Genomic DNA, 21,784 nt, shown 5'->3' on the forward strand with positions numbered 1-21,784 from the left:
TATTTTAATTTCCAGCCAAAATATTGGTCGACACTTATTAGCCGAAGCTGAATATTGGTAGGGAAATGACTCTGTCGCCCCTACCCTTATTCTACGCTCTTGGCATATCAGTCTTTGTCCACCTCACAACGAGTTAAAAGCATGTGCTCATTCCATTTTCAGAACACCATGTCGGTCACGGATCTGGACTTTGTCATAAAGCTGCTGACTCACGTTTAGCGCTGCCTCAGTCTCTCTGCTGTCTCATGATAGAGTCCCATAGCTCCTCCCTCAGCAATTGTATAACTTTGTTTCGAAGTCGCTGAATCATGTTAACTCTCAGTCCCTCCTACAAATCTTGTGGAAGCTGCTGTATCACGTTAAGCTCCGGCCAACTGAGGTTTGGTTTCCTGTTTTCATTCCGTTGGAAGGAGGAGACATGGGAGGACTGTATAAAAAGAGGAGAAGACCGCTGGCACACAGAGAACAAACTGTGCTGGACATCTGGAGAGCAAATTGGCAATCAATGTGGATATAGACCAAACAGATAAATCTACAGGACATCCGGACTTGTGAGCAATTTTTTATACTTTATTTTAGCACGTCTTTCTGGTATTTCCGATATCTTTTTTTAACGTCTAAACCTTTTTTCCAGGGCCACAATGGAGACAAAGAAGACAGCAGCTGAGCAGATGACTGGCAGGTAAGAATGAGCTGCTGTGATTTGTTTTCTTCCAAACTCGTTCACATTTCGCCACGGAGCTCTGCACATTTTTATCTGTGAAATGCTTTCAGATGATTTTGTTCAAACTTGAGCTTATCTGCATCAGTGCTGCAGCGCCCAGAAGTGGGTTTCTAATACAGCTTGAGCAGCTGATAGTTGCCTGCATTAGATAAGCGCCTATAGGTGCACTGGCTCACACATTGTATTTACATCTCATCTTATATCTTCTGTACATTGGAGCCTCATATTTTCCTTTATGTTTGTGTAGCAATCATATCATTAGCTTAAAGGGCAACAAAAGTGACCTGATTTTATGATTCATGTTTTTTGCAGGGATCTGTCAGAGCAAATTAAAGAGGTGACAAAGGACAGTCACACCAGGGCAGAAAACACAGAGCTGATGCTGAGCTTCCAGAGGGGAAAAGTCACCCTGCCACAGTTCAAGGTAACATTTCTCTTTATTCACGCCTTATGCTATGGTTTGGCTATTGGCTACTGCTGTGATCTTAGTGTCTGACACCTCCTCCACCTCTTCAGCTCCTCCTGTGCTCGCTGTATGAGGTCTATCAGGCCTTGGAGGAAGAACTGGACAGGAACTCCAACCACCCCGGTGTTGCGCCCATTTACTTCCCTGCTGAGCTGGCCAGGCTGGGGACCCTCGAGAAAGACCTGGAGTTCTTTTATGGCAAGGACTGGAGGGAGAAGATTGTTGTCCCTGCAGCTACTAGAAGATACTGCCACAGAATCAGACAAGTATGTTTATTTGTCCTACAGTTGTTGCACACAGTTTCTCTGCTGTTTGAGACTGAGATAACTCTCTTAACACTTGTTTTTTTCTTTTCTTTTTAAGATTGGTAAAGAAAATCCTGAATTTCTGATCGCCCACGCTTACACCCGGTACCTGGGTGACCTGTCTGGAGGGCAGGTGCTGGGTCGGATCGCCCAGAAGTCCATGGGGCTGAAGACTAGTGATGGTCTGTCGTTCTTCGCCTTCCCCGGCGTGTCCAGTCCAAACCTCTTCAAACAGCTGTACCGCAGCAGGATGAACAGCGTGGAGCTGACGGAGGAGGAGAGGAACGGTGTGCTGGAGGAGGCTGTTAGAGCCTTTGAGTTCAACATTCAGGTACAGATCAAGAAGCCTTAAACAAAAAGATGTCACTTTGTGGACAGCTGGACATAAAGATGTCCCCTTTACCCTCTCATTTATCGGTGGATGTTCTTGCCTTTGTGTTACAGGTCTTTGATGATTTACAGAGGATGCTGAGTGTCACTGAAAACACGCGGCAGAACTATTCAACGCACTCTGCACCGGCAAAGCCACTGCAGATCTCTGGGACTGTTTTTAAAGCCAGCCCGCTGCTCAGGATGGTCCTAGGAGTATTTGTGGCTCTGGCCACAGTCACTATGGGAATCTATGCGCTCTAGAGAGAAAACACAGCAACAAATACTGTGTATTGGTCTGCTGCTGTTCACCCAAGAAAGACCCAAAAATACCATTATTTTTAAATAATGGAGCAAAACATTTTGCACTTTCTAGATGTTGTCGGACACCTCTAAAGCAGGAATTGAAGATTTAAAAAAATCTTTTGTATTCATGAGTTTTAAGCTAAAAAAGAAAAAAAGATTATACAACATGATCTATCTTTTCAGCTTTTGTACCAAGTGAATTTCCCCCAATGGGGGATCATTAATGTCTAATCTTACTTATCTTACATTGTTGGGTCTTACTGGGAACAGAGTCTGTACTCACATTGACTGCAACATTACACAGAACAACTACAAGTTAGTTTGAAGGGTTGTTATTTACCCCACTTCACAGTATTTCATGGATCATAATCACTCACCGGTTGTCTGTTGAAGGATACCTGAGACATCCCTTCATCGTGTTTTCTTCACTTAATTGGCCCGTTAGAGGAAACGTTGTCATGTTTACTTGCCACCATAGAGTGCCAATATAGGACTGATAAATCCCCTTTCTTGACACCTGTCACTGGACACGCCGCGTTTAGTTGCTTTGGGCTTAATGTGCACGTCTTTTTAATCACTACAGAGCCGTCAGTAAAAATACACAAACAGCTTATTTATATTAAGTCATTTTTAAACATGTGAGGACTCTAATGGCTTGATGTAATATGTGCGGTGCACAGGTTATTTTGCTAACACTAAAGCCCAACGTAAAAATGCAACATGGACAGAACAAGCTCTAAAACAAAGTTGAGTTTTTTTCCACAATATCTAAACATCCACCTGTTCTAGACATCACAGTGGTTACATAAATATTAAAGACATTTTACTTACTTTAATCCTGATAAATCCAGTCCATCAAAACAGGAAGAGGAGCTTGAAGAAATGTTTGCATGTTGTGCAAAGTCACGGCCTGATGGTTGGACCTAAAAACAAATGTACTGTCCAAAAACATAGTGAGGTGAGGCCAGCTACATGTGATGTTGTAAATATGCAACACCGGGTCTTACAGGGTTAAGGTTTTTGTTGTTTAATAACCTTTGTGCTGTAAATCTATGAAAAACCCAAACCTGGTTATAATTTACTAAGATTTTGACGTGTCTGTAAATAAGAAAATACTGTATAATATGTTTAATGTGCTGTATAATTATTTTTGAATTCTATAATTTTCAGACAAATAGTTTTATCAAGTGTGCATTGAAGTTTGCAATATGTTTGTTTTTGATGCTGTAAATATAAAACCATGTTATTAAAACCTTTGTTGAAAACAGTTGGCACTGCTCATGCAGGCTCTTCTCATGTAATGGGGCATGACACTGCTGATGTTCAGTGTCCAGCTGGTTGACATTTGCACTAATGTTTTGGCACCCGAATGTGTGCCTGCTGTTCATTTGGCCCTCGTCTACTAATGTTTCCTGGTAAAGCACAGGGAAAGATTCCCTCTCCATATGATTACACAATTCATGAACACATCTGCTATGACCTTCTATGACATGCAAAATAACATTATATTCTCTTTATCAGGCTAGCACCTTCGGAAACAAGTGCCGCTACAAACAACAATTTTCATTCATTGAAAATCAATCAATGTTCTGTCAATCCAGTTATCGCCAAATTGTTTCAGCATCTTGTCAATTGTGAAGATTTCCTATTTTTCTTTGGCATTTATAACCTTCCTTTAAAGTATTCACACTTGATCGTATTAATGATTTTCAGTTGCAGGCCGAGGTGGTGCAAGGGTCCAACTCTAAAAACACAAAATGTCACAGTGACAAAAAACACATGGAAAACTGTGTGAAATTTGGTATCCACTTTAATTGTGGTTTCATCTTCTTCCTCAAACCTGTGCACCTGTGGCACACATGATAACATAATAAAACACAGAATGATTGTTAACAGCAGCCAGCGCGTAGGTCTGGCCACATTGTGTTAGGCCTATTTCATAGTGACACAAATCAGAACAGTGCTGGTATCTGTCTCCCCCTAGAGGACAACTAAAGGAAAACTGTCAGAAATGATTGTACTTCACAGGGATTGGCTCACCTCAACCTTAAAAAGGCACAGCAGCCTGAGAAACGTCACTTCTTCTTTTCCACACACTGTCCAGATCTTTATAAGCTGAAATGATGCTCTACATTCAAAATACATTCTTGTCTAACACTGTAGCTTCTGTTTCATTACACAGCAATACAAGTCCAATATCAAATGTTAAAAGCATTTTGTGTGACCAAACCCAGAAGCTCTGAAAATACATCCCCTGAAAAATAAGGCCATCGACACGACTAGACAACTAGAAAAAGAGGGGTAACTACAAGGTTCACAACTGACAAGGTTCAATTCACATGCCAGTAACCTTACACAATCCCCTCAAAAAGAAAAGAAAGAAATCACACACGTAAAAATATCAAACCTCACAATCGTCTATGATATCCACAAGCTACATAGTGCCGGATGAGGGGTATCCCAAGGTGCTTCAGGGGGATTGCACAGCATATCTTGTCTTTGTAAATGTCAATGACAGTAAACAATGAAAAAAGGACACATAATCTCAAGGCAAAGCAAAGGAGAGGATCCATATCATGTGAAAAGGCAAAAAAAAAAACAGACCCACCTCAATAAAAGCAGAAGAAAAATAACTACAGCACAGACATCAAAACCAAAATAAAATGGATTCACTCTTCAGAAGATGACATCACGTTCTCTCATAGACATGAATGGTCATTGTGGGACTTTAAAGCAAATCTTTGTTCACATAAATGCATTAATTTAAGGTTTATTTCTGGTTATTTTTCGGTGTTTTTTCTAAACATTGCATATCAGTCGAGAGGCCTGCGTTTTGTAAAATGTAAGGCCATGGTGTCAGTTAAAAACACAGTCGCTTCATTTTGTGTTTTTACCAACTTTTTGACAATGACGTCCATGTAACCACGACAAATTTCCTGCATGATCTCAGTTGATATAACATATTGCACATTACTTCTGAAAAGGGGAAGTAAATCACATTTGTGACATGCATCTGATTACCATAAAAATCACAAATAAAACAAACTACCAATCATACAAAAGTGAAATTACTTGCTACGTGTACAGCTTTCAGTATTCATCTACCTTGATTTGGCACGTCGTCCTTCTGTAAAAGGCAAAGAGTTTCCAAAGCCCACACAGGTGCATATTAGACATAATCAACATACTGCAGGGCTCAGCTTTCAAGATCTATCTGCCTCCTTGAACACTTTCCAAACATCTGCATAATGCCACACCGCCTTTGCTACCTGTTTGAACAGCGAGGACAGTTTCGGCTAAGAAAAGGTGCAGTTTACTTTTAGGCAGGAGCCGCCATCATGGGGCAGCTCAGTTGGTTTCATAAGAGGACAGCAGGGCTGCATCTACCGGCTCCATGCAGGAGGGGCAGGTGAAGGAACGCATCAGCCAGGGGTCAATGCAATCCACGTGGTAGATGTGAAGGCAGGGCAAGAACCGAATGGGATCGCTGTACTCAAAATCCATCATGCAGATCACACACCTTGAGGAGAGAAAAACACTAAGTCTTTAATATCTGAGTAGGAGATAATGCTTGTAAAATTAGGTCAGGTGAATCATCAATCCATTTATGATATGAGCTCCTGATATCACAGTCAAATAGTCATGCTCTAGAACATACATTTTTGTCAATGTGCACAACCTATCTATTCAAATTTTACGAATAAAGTTTTGTCAAGCTTTAAAACAATCTTCTGAAAACAAAGAAAAGAGAGACAAAAATATGAAAAATTCGCTTGTTTTAGACTCACTCTTTAACTTTTTTCTCAGAGGGGTCAGAGCCTGGGTCAAAGATGCCTCTGGGCAGGTGCTGGATGAGACCGATGCGCTGGGCAATGCGAATCTGCTCCTCCTCGGTGAGCTGATAAACCAGACGACTCTCACCTGGGTTGGGATGGTACACTGGCGCTGACTGATGGTGCTCCTGGAAAAGAAGGAAGGAACGTGAGGTTACGTTACTGCTCTACCAAAGCTAATGCACTGATGTTTTTCTCACCCAGTTTAAATATTTGTTGCATTATAGATAAAGAGTTAATGTTCAAAGAGTAACTTCGAAATTAAAGCGAATTCGCCAAGACCTTACCCAAATGAACAGCATGCTATGATGGTGAAATGTTAAAATGACGTAGGTGCTTTGAAATCCCCGGAGTATACTTTACTTGAGCCCCAGCAGCTTACCTGGTATGGGGGAGGCTCTCCGGGCAGACTGCCCCCCTCGGACTCGTTCAGCAGCGACAGGTCATCCGCCCCTTGTGAAAACAGACAGTTCCCCATCGATCTGAGACCACCATGAGAAAGTCCACCTGGAGAGTGACAAGACACTGAGCAACGCGTCAGTTCGAGATAAACTATGTGGCTAACGTTTGCACGGTTTGGCTTGACGTTAGCTTCACTAGCTGTTAGCTAATAGTTTGTCATTTCGTGAGGAGCTTGTAAAAAAGGAGCAGCGACGTCTCTCGATTGATAAATAAACATCCAATGCTGAGCTGCTCGGTGGCTGAAAAAACAGTTTGTGACAAAGACTTTAACCGTCACGTCGTGGTGGTTTTTTGTCTAGTTGTATTTTGGCTTCTTGTGTTTACAAAAAATACAAGCCGGAAAATCGTCATCAGGATGTCTGACTTCCGCCTTTAATCATGTGCTCCTCATACTTTTAAAATAAAAGCATTTTTATAGTTTAAAATCAAATTTTTTTAAGTATTTACTGCATTATTATTAAAGCTGTAATACAAATAGATAAATACATACAAATTGCCTTAGTTTCATGTTTGGCATGACAGCACAGATTTCTACTTAGGGTAAAAAATAAAGGAAAATATAACTCGCAATATAAGAACACTGTCATCAATTTTTTTTTAAATTCTCCCCTAACTTTACTCTCTCACAGTCATCTAATATGTGGCGGCTCAAGGAAAAAATGTTTCGACCAAGCTACATTAGAATAGAATAGAATAGAATAGAACTTCATTAATCCCGAAGGAAATTCTTGTGCTTGGTTAAAATCTATAGTTTATGGTTCAGAGGTAAGCAATTTGTTGTTGTGGACATTTTTTTTAATATAATTTCATTTTTATACTTAATGGGGTTGTCTCTTGAAAGATAAAACAGGTGTTGAGGCTTTTAATCTGAAGGATTGGCAGTCGAATGAAGCAATGTTGTTGACTCAGGGGGCGGAGCATGTCACCCGCAGTGGGCGTGCGCAAGTCATGCAAGTAACGCTCTAGTCTGTATGCACGAAGACTCGTTTGAGTATATTTAAGTTGTCTGTGGTGAGAAAGTAGCTGTTGTTCCTCTCCTGTAACATTATCTGCCAGTATATTTTTTGTTTGAAGACCTTACAGAGAGAGAAATGGTAAGAGAAAAAGGCAACGCGAAACGTGCGTAAGATTGCATGAAAAAAAAAGTATTGTATTTTTTGGATGTATTGTAGGCTATTCTGAGATCGCCAGCTTAACATTTCCAGCAGACGTGCCACAGAAATGTTGCTTGTTGTTTGTAATTTAGATTTCAGTTAGTAACTGCTCATAGAAAAGTCTATTGACCCTTAAATGCAGAATAACCCTAACCCTAGTTTTGTTTACATCTTGGATCCGAGCCGTGTATTCCCTGTAGCCCACACACTTGACTAAAAATCTGACAATGTGGTGATCTATTTAGCTTTTTTTCATGAAAAATATTTGAATCAGCCTTAAAACTCAACATGCGTGATACATTGTTGTTATTAACCACGTAGATCTACATGACTACAGATGACATGATCTCTGAATGACAGATAATTCCAGTACCATTTTAGCTCTTCAGGATGACTGATTAGAAAATTCACTGTCAGATTAGTGGATGAGGGCCTAATGTCAGTCTTCAAACATTTAGGCCACAGCCCCTCCACCTCCACCTCCACCTCCATCACCACGTCCTTCATCCCAGCCTTGTAAAACCAGTCCTCCCCCCTGCCCTGGACATGCTGCAATACCTGCTACTCCAGCCCAAGACACAAACCCTCCCCCTGAGGCTCTTCACCAGGTAAGCTTCTCCTCCACAATCTGCAGTTATGTACGTATGTTAGAGCCCTAAAAGATGTTAATGTGAAATATCCAACCAAACAGGGTGTACTAGCTCCACCTCCGCCCCAAGTGCCAAACGAACCCCAATCTCCACCGTCACAAGGAGAAGACGACACTGACTATGATTATGAAGAGAAAACAGGTCCAGTGCAGGAAACTGAGCCTGCAACACAGACTAAATGAAACACAGGTACATTAGCTTTATCTGGATACTCATTTTCATTTTCTCTTCCTTATGAAACATGAGAAAATTAATGTTATGTCCTGTCTCAAGATGACAGAGCAGCAGGATGAATCAGCCCAGCAGATGGACCACGCTGGAGAAGGTGGATGGAATTAAAGCACTTGATGAAGATGGCCTTCTGAACTGCACTGAAACATGATGCAGTCAAGTGAGCACAACATGTTCAGGCCTTCACTCATCATTATCTTTTTTGCTTGCACCCGAATTGATGAAATTATTTTTTTTAATCAATTTCCCTTTATGTGCCTTTGAGAAACTCTGAACCAAAGTTAGCTTTACATTTGCTTTTTCAGTGACTCAGCCATTAACATCTTAAACAGGCATATTCCTCATAACCATGAGAGCTGTGTAAACGTACTTTGAGGATATGCTGTTCACTGATTATACATGAAAGAGGTTCTTTGTTAGTGGGAAAAGTACTTTTTCATTTTTCAGACAGAGATATGTTTTGGTTAAATTAAGGGTGTAAAGCTTTTGTTTATGCTTCTTATAAGCTATAATACTTTTATACTTTTAGCACTTTAATTTATTGTAAAGTTTTAAAGCTAGGGATTTTTAAATTATGTCATTTTATTGTTTTTATTTCGATGCACATTGTGACCAAAGTTTGTCACTTATCAAAATGTTTAAATTAAAGTAAAACCTGCTTTGAACTGTCACAATGTATCTTCTTTACTTCTTCAGGGAAAACTTTAAAAACAAAGTATTTTCATTGATTGCATGCATTCATATAGTCAGAGGTGTTTACCCTGTTGGTTTAGCATGTTAGCATACTGTTATGCTCAAATATGCAATAAAATAAGGCACATCTGAGGCTGATGGGCATGTCATTATAGTCAGGGTTAGTAAGTATAGAGCAAATATAAATGATTAATAAGATTAAAAGTCAGAGTGTTCATCTTCAGGACACATCCTCCTCCAGATATTGATTACACCTGGGTCAATTATAATAAAATGATGAAACAAGCGTTTAAGACATCTCCTATATTTTATCTGCGCTGCTTAAAAAGAACTCACGCCATCAGAATTAATTAAATTATGCAGAAGCAATACAGCTCAGGTTACATGTCTAACAGCGTTTTCTTCTTTGCATGATGTTTCATGAGCTGATTCCTTTATGAAGTCTCTTTGTATATAAAGAAAGACAAGGCACAGCAGGTTGGTACAGTCAAGAACATCCTTTTTATTCAATCAGGTGCTGCTCTTCTCAAACTGTGTTTTTCTTCTTATGGAAAAGAAACTGTAATTAACACATGCATTTCACCTAGAGCTCTGGGGGTGTTCTGACAAAGAAGTGGTGCTGCACTGAGGGCGTACAAGAGCTGGGAGTCAGGGGGCCTAGGGTGCTGCCTATTACACCGATAACCATACACGCTTAAGAAGATAAAGAACAAAATAAACAACAGAACAAAAACGCGGAGCGGTCCAGCATGAGGTGGTCAGAGGAGGAACATGGAGGGACTTCCCTGAAGCCTCAGAAATGAGAGAGCTCAGGTTCATGCTGGCTTTTTATCTATCTGGTTGGTGTGTTGTAAATGGCTAATACTGCTGAGGGTTTTCACTGCGTGAAACCCGCCGTGAACAATAATACTTCACTTTCAAAGATTGTGGGATATGTGCTGGAAATGCAAAAAACCCCTCTTTCAGCCTCATGCGGGACAAGTCCGGTTATAAGGTGCTTGTAGCTTTCATGTACAGTCCAAGGCACCCTCAAAGAGCGCCTAAACGACAGCATACCCTGATAGCAAAAAGAAATCCAAATTAAAAGGAAACAAAAGGGGGGAATAAAACAAAGCCAAAAATAAATAGCTGAAACAAAAGAGCAAACTCTTATGCTAGTCAAAGCAGCCCCTTTCCAACATCTCAAAGCAGTCAATCTGGCCCTCTGGACCCCGTTAATCTTCTCCGTAAACCTCTTTCAACCCAAAACCCCTGTCGTCCCTTCCTAACCCACCCGAGGACACCCCCAAAAGCCCGTCAGCGTAATTTGTTCACTTACATTAGCTGTTGAATGGAAAAAGCTGAAGAAGATGGGTATGGTAATACAATGTGAAGCATACAGACAAGAATAACATGTGAGCTAACTGCATTCTGCTCAGACAAAAGTTTTCGGCAATTTTTTTTATCACCCTCCCAACAGCGGAGAGGGCAGGAGAGAGAGAGAGAGAGAGAGAGAGAGACGGAGAGTGACGGACACACAGTTACAGACTACTCCAGTGTCTAAGAGAAAACAGACAGTGGAGACAGAGGGGAAGAAAAAAGCAAGAGCTGAACGAGAACATGTTTTTTTGCCTTTTCAAAATGTTTTTTTTTTCATCATCATTTATCAATAAAAAGTAAAGAACTAATTCACACCAGTTTCCTTTTGTACTATATATATATGTATGTATATATATATAGGGCTTTGAAAAGGAAGAGAGGATATAGGGGAGGTACAATGGAGGGGATTCATTTCGAAGGCGGAGGGAAAAAAGTTGTCCCTGAGCGCTGAATCGGCGGCGGATTTTTTTGGCCTCCTTGCGGCACTCAGGGGCAACCTGCTACCTCGAGCCGCTTCGAAAAAAAAGGGGGCGATCTGGATTACAAAATGGAGTCTGTGAACAAAAGGCACTTTTAAGGGACAACCTTTAACTGCTGGGAAACTATACACTACAGCACAAGCACTATAAGAGTCATTTACAGAGGAGGGGGTGGGACAGGGGAGAGGCTCACCTTGCTGCCTGTTTGGTTCAGACCTCAAATTTCTGCCGGATTTTAAGCTACTTTTTGCCCCTTTTTCTGTGCAGGAGACAGGAGGTCTAACCTAATACTCTTTCCATTGTGTGTGGGTGTCAACACAACCTGCTGGATCTGATTCAGAAACATACCACGATCGTGTGAGAGGAGCTTTCTGCATGAGAGGAAATCTCTCGCAGAACAGGGAGGAACTCGTGTTGATGCCGCTTGCACGTGATAAAAATGAGTTAAACTGGGAGGGTTGTTGTGTTCTCTGCTGGTGAGTTTCAGGCAGTGCACGGGTTAAGTTATAGGTGTGTTTGTTTTATTCTAAAGGTTGAACCGAAATGCCTTTTGTGTCACAACCTTAAGGTTCAGGAACCTCTCCCCCCACTCAATACAAATAGAAGAAGAATAAAAATAGAGAGAGGAATAACGCTGTTTCCTAAATGGTCTGTTAATTTTGTTCATCACCATTCATTTACAATAGGTATGAATGTACTTTATAGTGTTAAAGCACCAGGTTTCATCTGATGATAGAGATTTTTTTCCTCAAGTTGTGTAGAATTTTTTTTCCTTCAGCCCTCCCACATTTTTATAAACAACTGATTACACATAAAACATTAAAAAAGAGACAAAGGAAATAAAATCAAATACCCCCAACTTACAAAGACTAGGATTTTTCATGGCCCTCGAGTTTAGAGTCCTGGAGCGCACAGACTTGAAACAAATACATTTTTTTTCTCTTTTCTCGTAGCTTTCTTAAAAATCTCTAACAGACAAACACAATGATCTACCCAATGCATTGCACGTGGCTCAATCGACACATATTTTCAATAATAATACTTTCCATCAAAAAACAAACACTTTTTTTTCTTCAAACCTACTGTCGATTTTTGACATGTTCATCTAGGTATTATAATGCTGTGCTGCAGACGGCGATGGTGTGTGTCGTTTGATCCGTACTGGTAACAGTAAGGTGGTGTTACTGAAACGGGTTGTGGAGGGGGGGGGGGGGGTGAAAGGGGAGGTGAGAGTTCAGAAAATAACTAGACTGCCAACCAGCTCATGTAGTAAAAGTTAAAAAGGAGCATATATCATAAATATATATGTATAAGATCTCTCTCTCTCTGTCTTTACAAAAAAAAGTTTGCAGTCCTCTATAAAGATCTGTCCTAGGCCAATGGTTTCCACACGCACCAACGCTACCATTCCCTGTAGCTGCAGCTTATATGTGGGAAGAGAACCTGAAGTCAAGTTTATTACTAATTGCATGAAGGGAATACAGAGGCACTTTCATATATTGTTATAGACTTGATATATGGTTTTAGTACATAGAGCTAATGTTACTAGAGAGGCTGAGAACTGGGCCTCAGACCTGTTTACTATCCCTGCAAAACAGAACCAACAGCTAGGCAGTCCAGTTATTTTGTGAGGTCGGCTTTTGTTGGATTGTGTCATGATGAAAATAAAACCAATAGCAATTTCAAATGTGAACATTTACATAGAAAAAATATCTCAAATTAAAAAAAATCTTAAGTGAATGAAAAACCATTAACAAAGGCAGTTTGGAGAACCAAATATAAAGGCTTCCCTTTATCATTTCATGTCAGGTTGTTGGTGGTGTTAGTGTGCATTATAAATGTGTGTGTGCGTGCGTGTGTGTGTGTTTGTTGTCCTTTACTGTGACTGGACTAAAGGATACAGGGCAAAGCAATGCAAGGGTTGCATGTGATGAGCTGTTGTTACTGTGCTGTCCATACGTGAGAGATTTGAGAAACTGCTGTTTTGTTGAAATCTGTTTTAAGCATGATACCTGACGTGTTACTGCAAACTAAAGAAAAGGTGTTATGACATGCAAGAGAAAGTTTAAACAATCCAAGTGAGACAAAACCAAAAACCAAATCCAGCACAAAAAAAGGAAATCGCAAGAAAACACCTACAAACAAACTGAAAGCTATTATTATGAAGCTGCTGCTGCCTGTGCATTACTGTAAATTAACCCCATGTCTATGAATAAGAACAGGATGATGTTATGTGCTGGTTGTGTGACAGACTGTTCTGCGGGAGATGGTCTGTAGGTACGGGATGCAAGCGTGCATGTGTGTGTGTGTGTTTGTGTGTGTGTGTGCTGTACGATTCAGGGCCCAGACTTGGATGTGAGCACAGCCTCGTCCCTGCTGCAGCAGCCAGCCTCGACTCACTTCTCTCATCGCTCATCTGACCATCGATGTGCAATACTGTTCATCCCTTATTCAAAATTAATAGTGCATAGGTGAGGGGACGAAAGAGCACATGTAGAGTTAGTGTTATGACTGTCTGTCGTGTGTTCACTCGCTTGCACTCGCCTCATGGCTATCGCTTCTCCCACAGCAGGACGCCCTGATACTTTGACAGGTAAACAAAGACCAGCCACTTAGTGCATATGTGTGACCACCATCTCATGGTGTCACCAGGATTGGCCAATCAGAAATGAAAAAAAGGCTCAGGGCTGAGCGAATGAAGCGGCAGAGTGTGGCGACACACAGGCACGGGGCTGTGGTTACCGTCTGGACCCTGGTGGGGGTTGGGGTGGTGTGGGGGTCAGGTGACACCGTGCACCTGCAGGAGAGGTGAGCGGATAAACACACAGATATGGAGGCGTGCAATTTTGGGTGGCTATCTTTTCAACTTCCGCACATCCGACTTCACCATATTACCACTGTGGGCTCTTTTTTGGATCTCCAAGCCAATGCATGGAGTTTCATTGTGGAGACAACAAATGAAAAAATAAATCATAAAAAAAACAAATGTATAATTGGTCATTTATCAGTTTTCCATATTGTGTTTCCTTTCGGACATTTCGTAGTGTGCGACAGTTCCTCATCTTCCTCTTCCTCCTCCTCGCATTCTGAATCTGTCCACTCAATCTCATTGAAGCCTCCTGCATAAAGGGGGACGATCGTTCCTGTTCGAATCGTGTTGGGTTGGGAGTCCTCTCGGGGTGGGGCGGGGATTTTGGGGGGGTTCTGTAGAAGAACTTTGAATAGTGTTGGCGCGAGAGAAAGACCTTTTAGTGTCAGCAGTCTGTTCTTAATCAGCGGTGGTGTGTTTGTTTTTTTAAATCTCCAATTCTCATGACACAATTTTAGCTCTTGATTCAGAGAGGCCTTGTCAGAGGAACCAGGACTGTGGAGGAAAAAAAGAAGAAAAAATTAACAACATCATAACATTTTAACAGAACATTCAAATGAAGTCTTCATTGTCAACCGCCTGAGGTTCACAAAGAGTGAAAAACCCCCAGAACATGACCTCCCAACAGGCACACACGCAAGTCATTAGTATGAATAAAGGAGGTAGAAGTGGGGGGACATAACAGAGAATAAAAAGGTATGAAGTATGAACACAGAACAGCATCTTACACAGTGAACTTTAAAGCATGGTGGTCCTTAACCTTGGGGTCAAAACCCTACAAAGGGTCACAAGATGAAGATGAGGGCTTTCCGTGGTGATTCTTCGGACAAGAAACGGGACAACTACCTCTACGTCCGCTTCCCAAATCCTCTTATCGTTTTCCCTTTTGCCTGCATGTTACAAAATAATTTTAACTCATCGGACCTAAAAATAACAACCAAAAAGATTTGAACTGCTCAAGACTTTGTAAGCAGTAACGAGGGGTTTTGAGTATCGATCACATTGTTTTTGGGTTGTTGGGAAACACTTGTGCAGGTCATTTTTCATCCACTAGGTGGCCACCTACAACTCCTTTTCTCTCTCACTAACAGCACTTGCTGAGCTTTGCTGTCCCGTAGAGTGTCGAAAAAGTTACAGCCTCAACTCCACCGCTTGCTGTTTTTAAGAGAGCTGACTCTGGTGTTTCAACTCATTAAAAACAATGGTGTTATTTCAGAGCTGTAAATAGCTTTAGAGCAGCACTTTCTGTAGCCGCCTGAATAGCTTTCCAATGAGCAAACACGAGAGTATAACTGCTCTGTCATGCGCTGCCAGTTTACATGTAAAGCGATCCTGCTAATATGTCTCTGCTCTGCGGGCCCGAGTGGTCTCAGGCTACACTGTAAAACTATTGAGGGCAGCTACTCCAGGGATCCAGTTTCTGGGTTTGATAAGAGGGCAGAGTGGAGGCTTTGGCACAGGCCGAGCTGTTCTGGCTGCCGCTGACATTCCTCAGGCCTCGGCCCCGGAGAGAGCGGCAAATCACCTCACCTTCAACAGCAAACTCTGTGTTGTCACCCGTTCTATCAACCCCAGAGAGAGGTTTAACCCCACTGAACCTTCATCTATCCTCCACCAACTCTGCCTCCTGTCTTCCTATCCATGATTCTTTGGTGTTTGCAGATAACTCCTCCTCCTGGCTTCTCTTCTCCTCTCCCTCTCTCCCTCCGACTCTCCCAGTGTAATCCTTGGCAGTGGAAAGTGACCCCCTCTCTCTAACCCCCCTTCAAGTCCAAGTTCAACTGCCTATGACATCATGTCTGGTTGCTGCGGGCAACCAGACAGCCGGGACGTGACTGTGGAGTGCAGCGAGCTTCGACTAACTCCCTCTCTCTTTTTTCCCTCCGTTTCTCCCAGTCCCTCCTACTTTTTTCATGCACGTCCTGCTATCTCCTTCTCGCTCTTCCTGCAAAGCCGAGGTCTCACCACCAGAGAGCTCCTCAGACCAGCTTTTCTCTGCGTCTTGTCCTGACAGCAGCGGGAAGACTTTCTCCCTCTGTCTTGGCTAGTTGGCTAGCAGGCGGCGAGGCGGGCTGGCAAGGCCATCGTCTGAACCTCTCCATATGCCAGAGAACAGCAGGACAGGCAGAGACCTCGGTTACTCACTCTGGCTGGGGTTGTAACTGACCTACTAGGCTCAGCTAACTGGGAGCAGTTGATATCAGTGCCCAGGTTCTCGCTGTGTGTGCCCCAAACCCAGCAGAAAAGTTAAAAGTGGACATTTTTCAATACTGTTTGCTAAGCAGATAAGTAAAAGCAGTTGATGAGTTTTAAGCTGTTGCTAAAACCCTGTGGGTTTTTAGGAGGGAAAACTAGGGGCAAGATGTTTGGCACCGTAAGTGTGTGTGCTTGCGTGTGCGTATCCCCTCAGTGCCAGGGCTACATCTGTGGAAAAGTGGTGCAGGTGGGGAGCTTGAAAATACTAGAGGGAACAGGATGGGCGAGCGAGAGAGAAAGAGAGGGAGGGAGGGCTGCTGATGCATGAGGGGAGGGAAGGTGGGGGGGCAGAGCAGCCGAGCAGAGCTGTGCCGAGGAGGAATGCAGATTGTTTCCATGTGTGGGGAGGACAGGAGAGCCGAGTTGGCTGCAGGCAGGTGCGGTTAGCCCCTAATGAGAAAAGTTGTGTTGGTGATGGAGGAGGCCCAAGACACTGCAGCCCAGTGGCAGAGCGCAGCCAAAGCTGAAACCACAATGTAGTTCACTACTGGCCTCACACGCTGCACTAATGCACACTGTGGGTCTGAGCAGAGATAAATCAACACTGCTGGAGCTGAAACCAACTGGCACTGCTTACATTCACTGTGGGGAAACTACTGTGGTACAGACACTGTAAACCAATACTGAAACTGAAGGCCTTGATACACGGGCAACACTTTGTGTCAATGTAGGTGGGCAAGTTGCAAACACTTGATAGACAATATCTTGTCCTCGTGACATATTTGCTCCCCCTGCTCCTTTATTATATTCCTTTTGAAGCATTTCAAAGATGGCCGTGGAAAAGGTGTGGAAAAGTACAATGTCAAGTCACAAGAGAACAACATTTTCACAAAAGATTTTTTAGCATAAGAAGCTTTAAAACTGGATTTTACTTGTTTAACAATGTATTAAGGTTCAAAGTTTATCTCTGATCTGTAAATCGTTTAACAAAACAATCCCAACTCAAGGTCCACTGGCTCGCTTTTACCAGGTTTTTCCAACCATATCAAACAGTGTTTATTTTGGGATGGAGTTTAGTCAGTTCTCATGGACATGGGTCTGTTAACACCTTCTCTTTATATCGGCTGCTGAGCGTCTATGTTGACAAATTAATCTCCATCCAAACTCAGCTCGGTTCACTGATGAAGACTCTGTAATGCGGTTAAAAGCTCTTGAAAAAACTTGTAAGTGGACCTTTTGTTTTGATCATTTTTCCAAAGTATTCAGCAAAATGAGTCAGGTAACACTTATGAATGACTACAGATGTCATCTCAAGCATTCAGTGGCCAAATAGTGAAAGTGTTGCTCAACACAGGAACCATGGGCTGAATCAGAGAGCGTAGCAGGTTGTCAGTGCAGAGCCATTGTCTGAGTATGCCTCTGTATCACGGCCTTCACTCTGAATGACATGCCTGTCCCTTTAAGCCTGAAGATGCCTACAGTAACGGAGCACTGTCACACTTTCAGCGGGTGATGAGGGACAAGGAAGAAAAAGACATAAAAAACAGAGGAGGAGGAGGGGGAGGAGGGGGGGAGGAGGGAGAGGTGGATGGGTGGATGTTAATTAAATGAGGGAGGTTGGCGGGGTACCTGAGTCTGCTGGGGGATATTCAGAAAGTTGTCCCGTGTTCCGATGCCGACAAACCGGTTGGGAGCTGTGGAGCCTGGCGTGGAGTATGCTACAAACAGAGAGAGACAAGTGTGTACATGCTTTTACACACACACATACACACCCAGCTCATAGTAGAGTTTGATGCTCTCATTAGCTTTATCTATATGTTTTGATATAACATTAATCTGCTAAAGCTAGATGCTAAAGCTAGGACTACAAATCACTGTCAAGTGGATTACAGGGAAAGACAGTAAGGGTCAGGGAGGCTGCTGCCCTGTTAGTCACATGGATGATTTATTGGTTTTGTGGGCAGTTCATTGTTATTTTCCTTCACTTAAGCCTTAAATCTGTGGTTAACAAGGGGATGTAGAGTCTGTAAGGATTAGCGCTAACATGAAGCAGCTATTTCCCCCCAATATGGCTGCGCTGTTAGTCACAGACGCTCCTCAGCAGCCCCTGGCCTCAGTAATAAGCCACTGTAATCATAGAAAACCACTGAGGATTCTCTGTGGACCTAATAATAGGGTGACCAATGGAGAAAGTCTATTCATCACCAGTGGTAACAAATGCTCCATTTGTGTTCGACATGTTACGAGGAGCATCTTGCCTATAACGTGACACCACTGCATGATGCCACAGGATCAAATTTAGGGCAGTTGTGCTCACTGGACTCCAACATGGCAGCTGAGTAAAACTTTTTCTGTGCATGACTTGATTGAGGTTTGGGGGGGATCATGGGGATGTGTGGGGGTGAAAGTGACAGGGCTGGAAACTGATGCATGAGTGAGGGTGAGAGTGTACCATGTGCATGTGTGTGTGCTTTAATGACTGCAATAATTATCTTAAAAATCAGAGACAAAATTAGAGGGGGTAAAAAAAAAATACAGTGATAACAGTCACCGGAATGAGAAAAGAGACGGAGAGTAGGATATTTATTTATATAGATGTTCATATAAATAAATAATAAAGTGACACGTTAATCTGAGAGAGTTGGAAGAGGGGAGGGGAGGAGGGGTTGAAAGGACAGGAAGAGGAGAAAAAGTCAAAACAAAAGGAGGAGAAGGTGCCCCCGTTGCTCCATCCAGTGCCCCCTCTCGGTGTGCCTCTCCCATGGCCCGACTCTCGCACTGCACCTGTCTGGGTGGGACCAACCAAAGCCTCACCGCTCCCTGATGACACTCCTCTCTCCCGCTCCCCCAGTACAGCACTAATTAGACAGGTTTGATTGATTTTATCATTCATGTTGAGAGAGATTGGGTTGTTCTTGTTACATTGTGATTTTCATGTTTTTTGTTGTTCTAAAATTTTAATTGTTGTGAGATTTGTGTGAAAGTGGCGAGGGGATTGGGTGGGTAAAGTGGGGCATGATGTGTTTTTGGAGTCCACGCCAACTGCCCTAATTTTGTTCCCTTAAAAAGAAAAAAAGAGAGAAATAAAGGAAAAAAGAAACAAAGAAAAGGAGGATATGAGAATATATCAAATAAAGGAAAGAAGGAGGCAAAAAAGAAATGAGAGAAAGGGGTAGATTGTATTGCCGCTGTCGCAGACAGACATGCAAAGTCTGCGTTGATCAAAGGCTTGCGGCTACAGAGGCAACGTGCACAGGGCCCTGCTCTGCTCTGCTCCCCCCAAACTACAAAACACTTCAAAAAGAAGGGAGAGAGACTACACTGCCTCTTGTGGTGCTTGCAGGAAACTGAACACCAGAGAGAGAGAGAGAGATAAAAAAGAGATAAAAAGAGAGAATAAAAAGAGGAAAGAGGGAGGGTTAGGCGAGAGGCTGAGGAGGTTTGCAGAGATGTGGAGAGAGAAAAGAAGGCTGAACTTCAGAGCAAAAGATTCAGAGAAGCTTGAAAGGGGATCTCTGGTTTGGCAAAGGCGTGGCTTATGCCTCGACAGAATTGGATCTTTCTAGTACAGTACAGTACAGTACAGTCCATAAGGTGATGGATGACAGAGGAGTGAAGCTCCTGGGGCTGCTGAGTGTTTCTGAAAGCAGACGGTCCGCTAACTAAGCAAAACAACAGCAGTAGCCATTGAAGAAGTCCCAGACCTTTGCTTTAATGTGGTTGTTAGGAGAGGTAACAAAGAAAGCCCAAGTGTGGCTGAACTGCACATAACTAGCGGGGCTTCTATGATGGCTACATCTGTTCTAGCTAAAAATCCTGATTGAGTTTTGCTGTGAACAGAGGACAGATTAGCTGCCAGCTCAACGCTAACCAAACTACTGAAGCCTAAGATTGGTTTGGATTGGCCTGTGTGAGAAATCTGTGGGGAGACTGGGGCAGTGATGGGGGTTTGTGAAGGGGAGTGGGAGTGGGGGTGACTTACACGGAGATGCGGGTGAGCTGAGTCCGCTGTCAGTGGGCGTGATGATTTTAGAGTCGGGCATGGGGAGGGGCACAGGGCGTGCCACCGGGGGTGGCGGGGGCAGCAGGAAGGAGCCCGGCATTTTGCTCTGGCCACCTCCATTAGGCTGCAGACGGACCATACAGACAAGGTGAGCAGGACACACCCCGAGAATATACAGTGCACAGGGTGTCAGACACACACACACACACACGCACACACACGGCAATATGCTGCACACACACATTCCCATGTAGGGGTAAGACACTCATATTTAGACAGATGCCGACAGTATCCAAACAAGTAGTCTCAAGTACGCAGAGACAAACTCAAACACACACGACAGCCCACACACAGGGTTAAGAGCGATCACCAAACACACAATAAAAAAATAAAAAAGTCTGGTCAAAAACAGCGAGGTAAATAAAAAGGGGAGAAAGTGATATTGTTCACACACGGGGGTAAAGAAAAATGGTGTCCACAAGGAAAGTTATAATATTGCAATGTAAGAATTTAAAAAAGAAGGGACAATTTGCCACGAGAACGTGTGTCTGTGTGTGCCTGTGTCTGTGCGTAGTGCATGAGCAGTTTGGTAAATAATCAGTGTGTGAAGCAATGAGAAAAAAAGAATAATAGGACATGAAAAGGGACTTTATACGTTGCTCACAAGGCCAAGTTTCCAGTAGAGGTTTACAGTGCTACAGGCACCCTGCTCCTTAGGGCACGTGTGTTTAAATAACTCTGAAATATCCCGAGATGGCCAGTTGACAGTCAGCTGTACACTGTGCCTATGCTTTGATGTTTGGAAATCCTAGCATTCAGGATGAGTGAGTGAGTGTGGGCAAGTTATTGGGGTTATCAAGGGGGCTCCTGCTGTCACTGATGTTTCATTAAATTAGGGCCCATGACACCTTAAAATCCATCTGTGTCCGAGAACCCGCCCCCCTCCCCCCGTGCTCCAGTTAGTTGCCTCCTCGTCCTCAGCTGCTCACCAGCTTCCATGGCTTCAGCTGAGACATGATGCATTTTAATGACTATTCTTTAAGTTCCCTCGGCACTGCTTTGACTTTCACATAAAGTTTGTATGAATACATTTTTTTCATCACTGAGTTATATATTATTTGATCTTCCGATGAAAAAACTGCAATGTAGACTGGGAAGGTTGCAGACAACGTCATTGTCGAGAGAAAGGACACATCACATTAAACGGCAGCAGGTCAATGAGGACTTCCTGAGCGCACCAGCTTTAGTTCCCTTTCATGGATGCTTGAGTTTATCCAGTTCATCCAGGCCATACCTGCCTGTGCCCTGTTTGCATTAAAGGGCTTTTTCAGGATTTTCTTCCTGTGACAAAACTGTTTGATATTTTTAACGTACAATGAGTCAAATGTGGTTTGGCTCCTCTCAGTTTACTCCTGCTGAGTTTTTCAGCAGGAGTTGCCTCACTTCATAAAGATTACTCTCTTCTAAGGTCGAGGATGTGACCTTGTTACATCTGTGTATCCACCAAATAAGATATCAAATGATGGAGCAGGCATTCTTCAACGTTTTCCTATAATTTAGCTTTCTTTTGTATTTCCACAAAAATGAATGACGTCTAATAAGTGTCATTTTCTTTAAGTCAGTTGCACTGCTGATCATCACCCCTCTAACCCCCTAATTTTCCTTTGCTGAACTAAGAGAGTACT

General features: G+C 42.8%; 3 protein-coding genes and 1 long non-coding RNA gene across 14 annotated transcripts in view; 2 read left to right on the top strand and 2 right to left on the bottom strand.

The window, feature by feature from the left end:
• Positions 1-417: 417 nt before the first annotated feature.
• LOC138594605 (heme oxygenase-like) lies at positions 418-3,386 on the top strand. The gene is made up of 6 exons (XM_069665752.1): positions 418-551; positions 635-682; positions 1,037-1,148; positions 1,241-1,456; positions 1,554-1,826; positions 1,940-3,386. The coding sequence occupies exons 2-6, from the start codon at positions 642-644 to the stop codon at positions 2,126-2,128; spliced, it is 831 nt and encodes a 276-aa protein (XP_069521853.1). The 5' UTR covers positions 418-551; positions 635-641; the 3' UTR covers positions 2,129-3,386.
• Positions 3,387-3,962: 576 nt separating this feature from the next.
• rnf11a (ring finger protein 11a) lies at positions 3,963-6,799 on the bottom strand. The gene is made up of 3 exons (XM_069665979.1): positions 6,386-6,799; positions 5,959-6,131; positions 3,963-5,690 (listed from the first exon to the last, which is right to left on the bottom strand). Exons 1-3 carry the CDS (start codon positions 6,479-6,481, stop codon positions 5,519-5,521), a joined length of 441 nt encoding a protein of 146 aa, XP_069522080.1. The 5' UTR covers positions 6,482-6,799; the 3' UTR covers positions 3,963-5,518.
• A 611-nt stretch (positions 6,800-7,410) lies between these two features.
• Positions 7,411-9,095, top strand: LOC138595232 (uncharacterized). Its single transcript, XR_011308461.1, has 4 exons — positions 7,411-7,559; positions 8,078-8,227; positions 8,311-8,458; positions 8,543-9,095. It is a non-coding gene; the product is annotated as an uncharacterized lncRNA (long non-coding RNA).
• Positions 9,096-9,675: 580 nt separating this feature from the next.
• LOC138595412 (nuclear factor 1 X-type-like) overlaps positions 9,676-21,784 on the bottom strand; it is a 106,789-nt gene continuing 94,680 nt past the window's right edge. For 7 of the 11 annotated variants that reach the window (XM_069666812.1, XM_069666814.1, XM_069666808.1 and 4 more), the window contains 3 exons: positions 20,079-20,223; positions 17,726-17,814; positions 9,676-14,395 (listed from right to left, as the gene is read on the bottom strand). In XM_069666812.1, coding sequence (XP_069522913.1) covers positions 14,381-14,395; positions 17,726-17,814; positions 20,079-20,223 — 249 coding nt within the window. In that variant the 3' untranslated portion in view covers positions 9,676-14,380. The remainder of the gene's footprint in view (positions 14,396-17,725; positions 17,815-20,078; positions 20,224-21,784) is intronic. The other 4 variants (XM_069666817.1, XM_069666818.1, XM_069666813.1 and 1 more) reach the window with 2 other exon arrangements.

Source organism: Semicossyphus pulcher, unplaced genomic scaffold, assembly GCF_022749685.1.
Source record: "Semicossyphus pulcher isolate SPU_LCO1_2020_fin unplaced genomic scaffold, fSemPul1.0.p SCAF_17, whole genome shotgun sequence".
NCBI classification, from domain to species: Eukaryota; Metazoa; Chordata; class Actinopteri; order Labriformes; family Labridae; genus Semicossyphus; species Semicossyphus pulcher.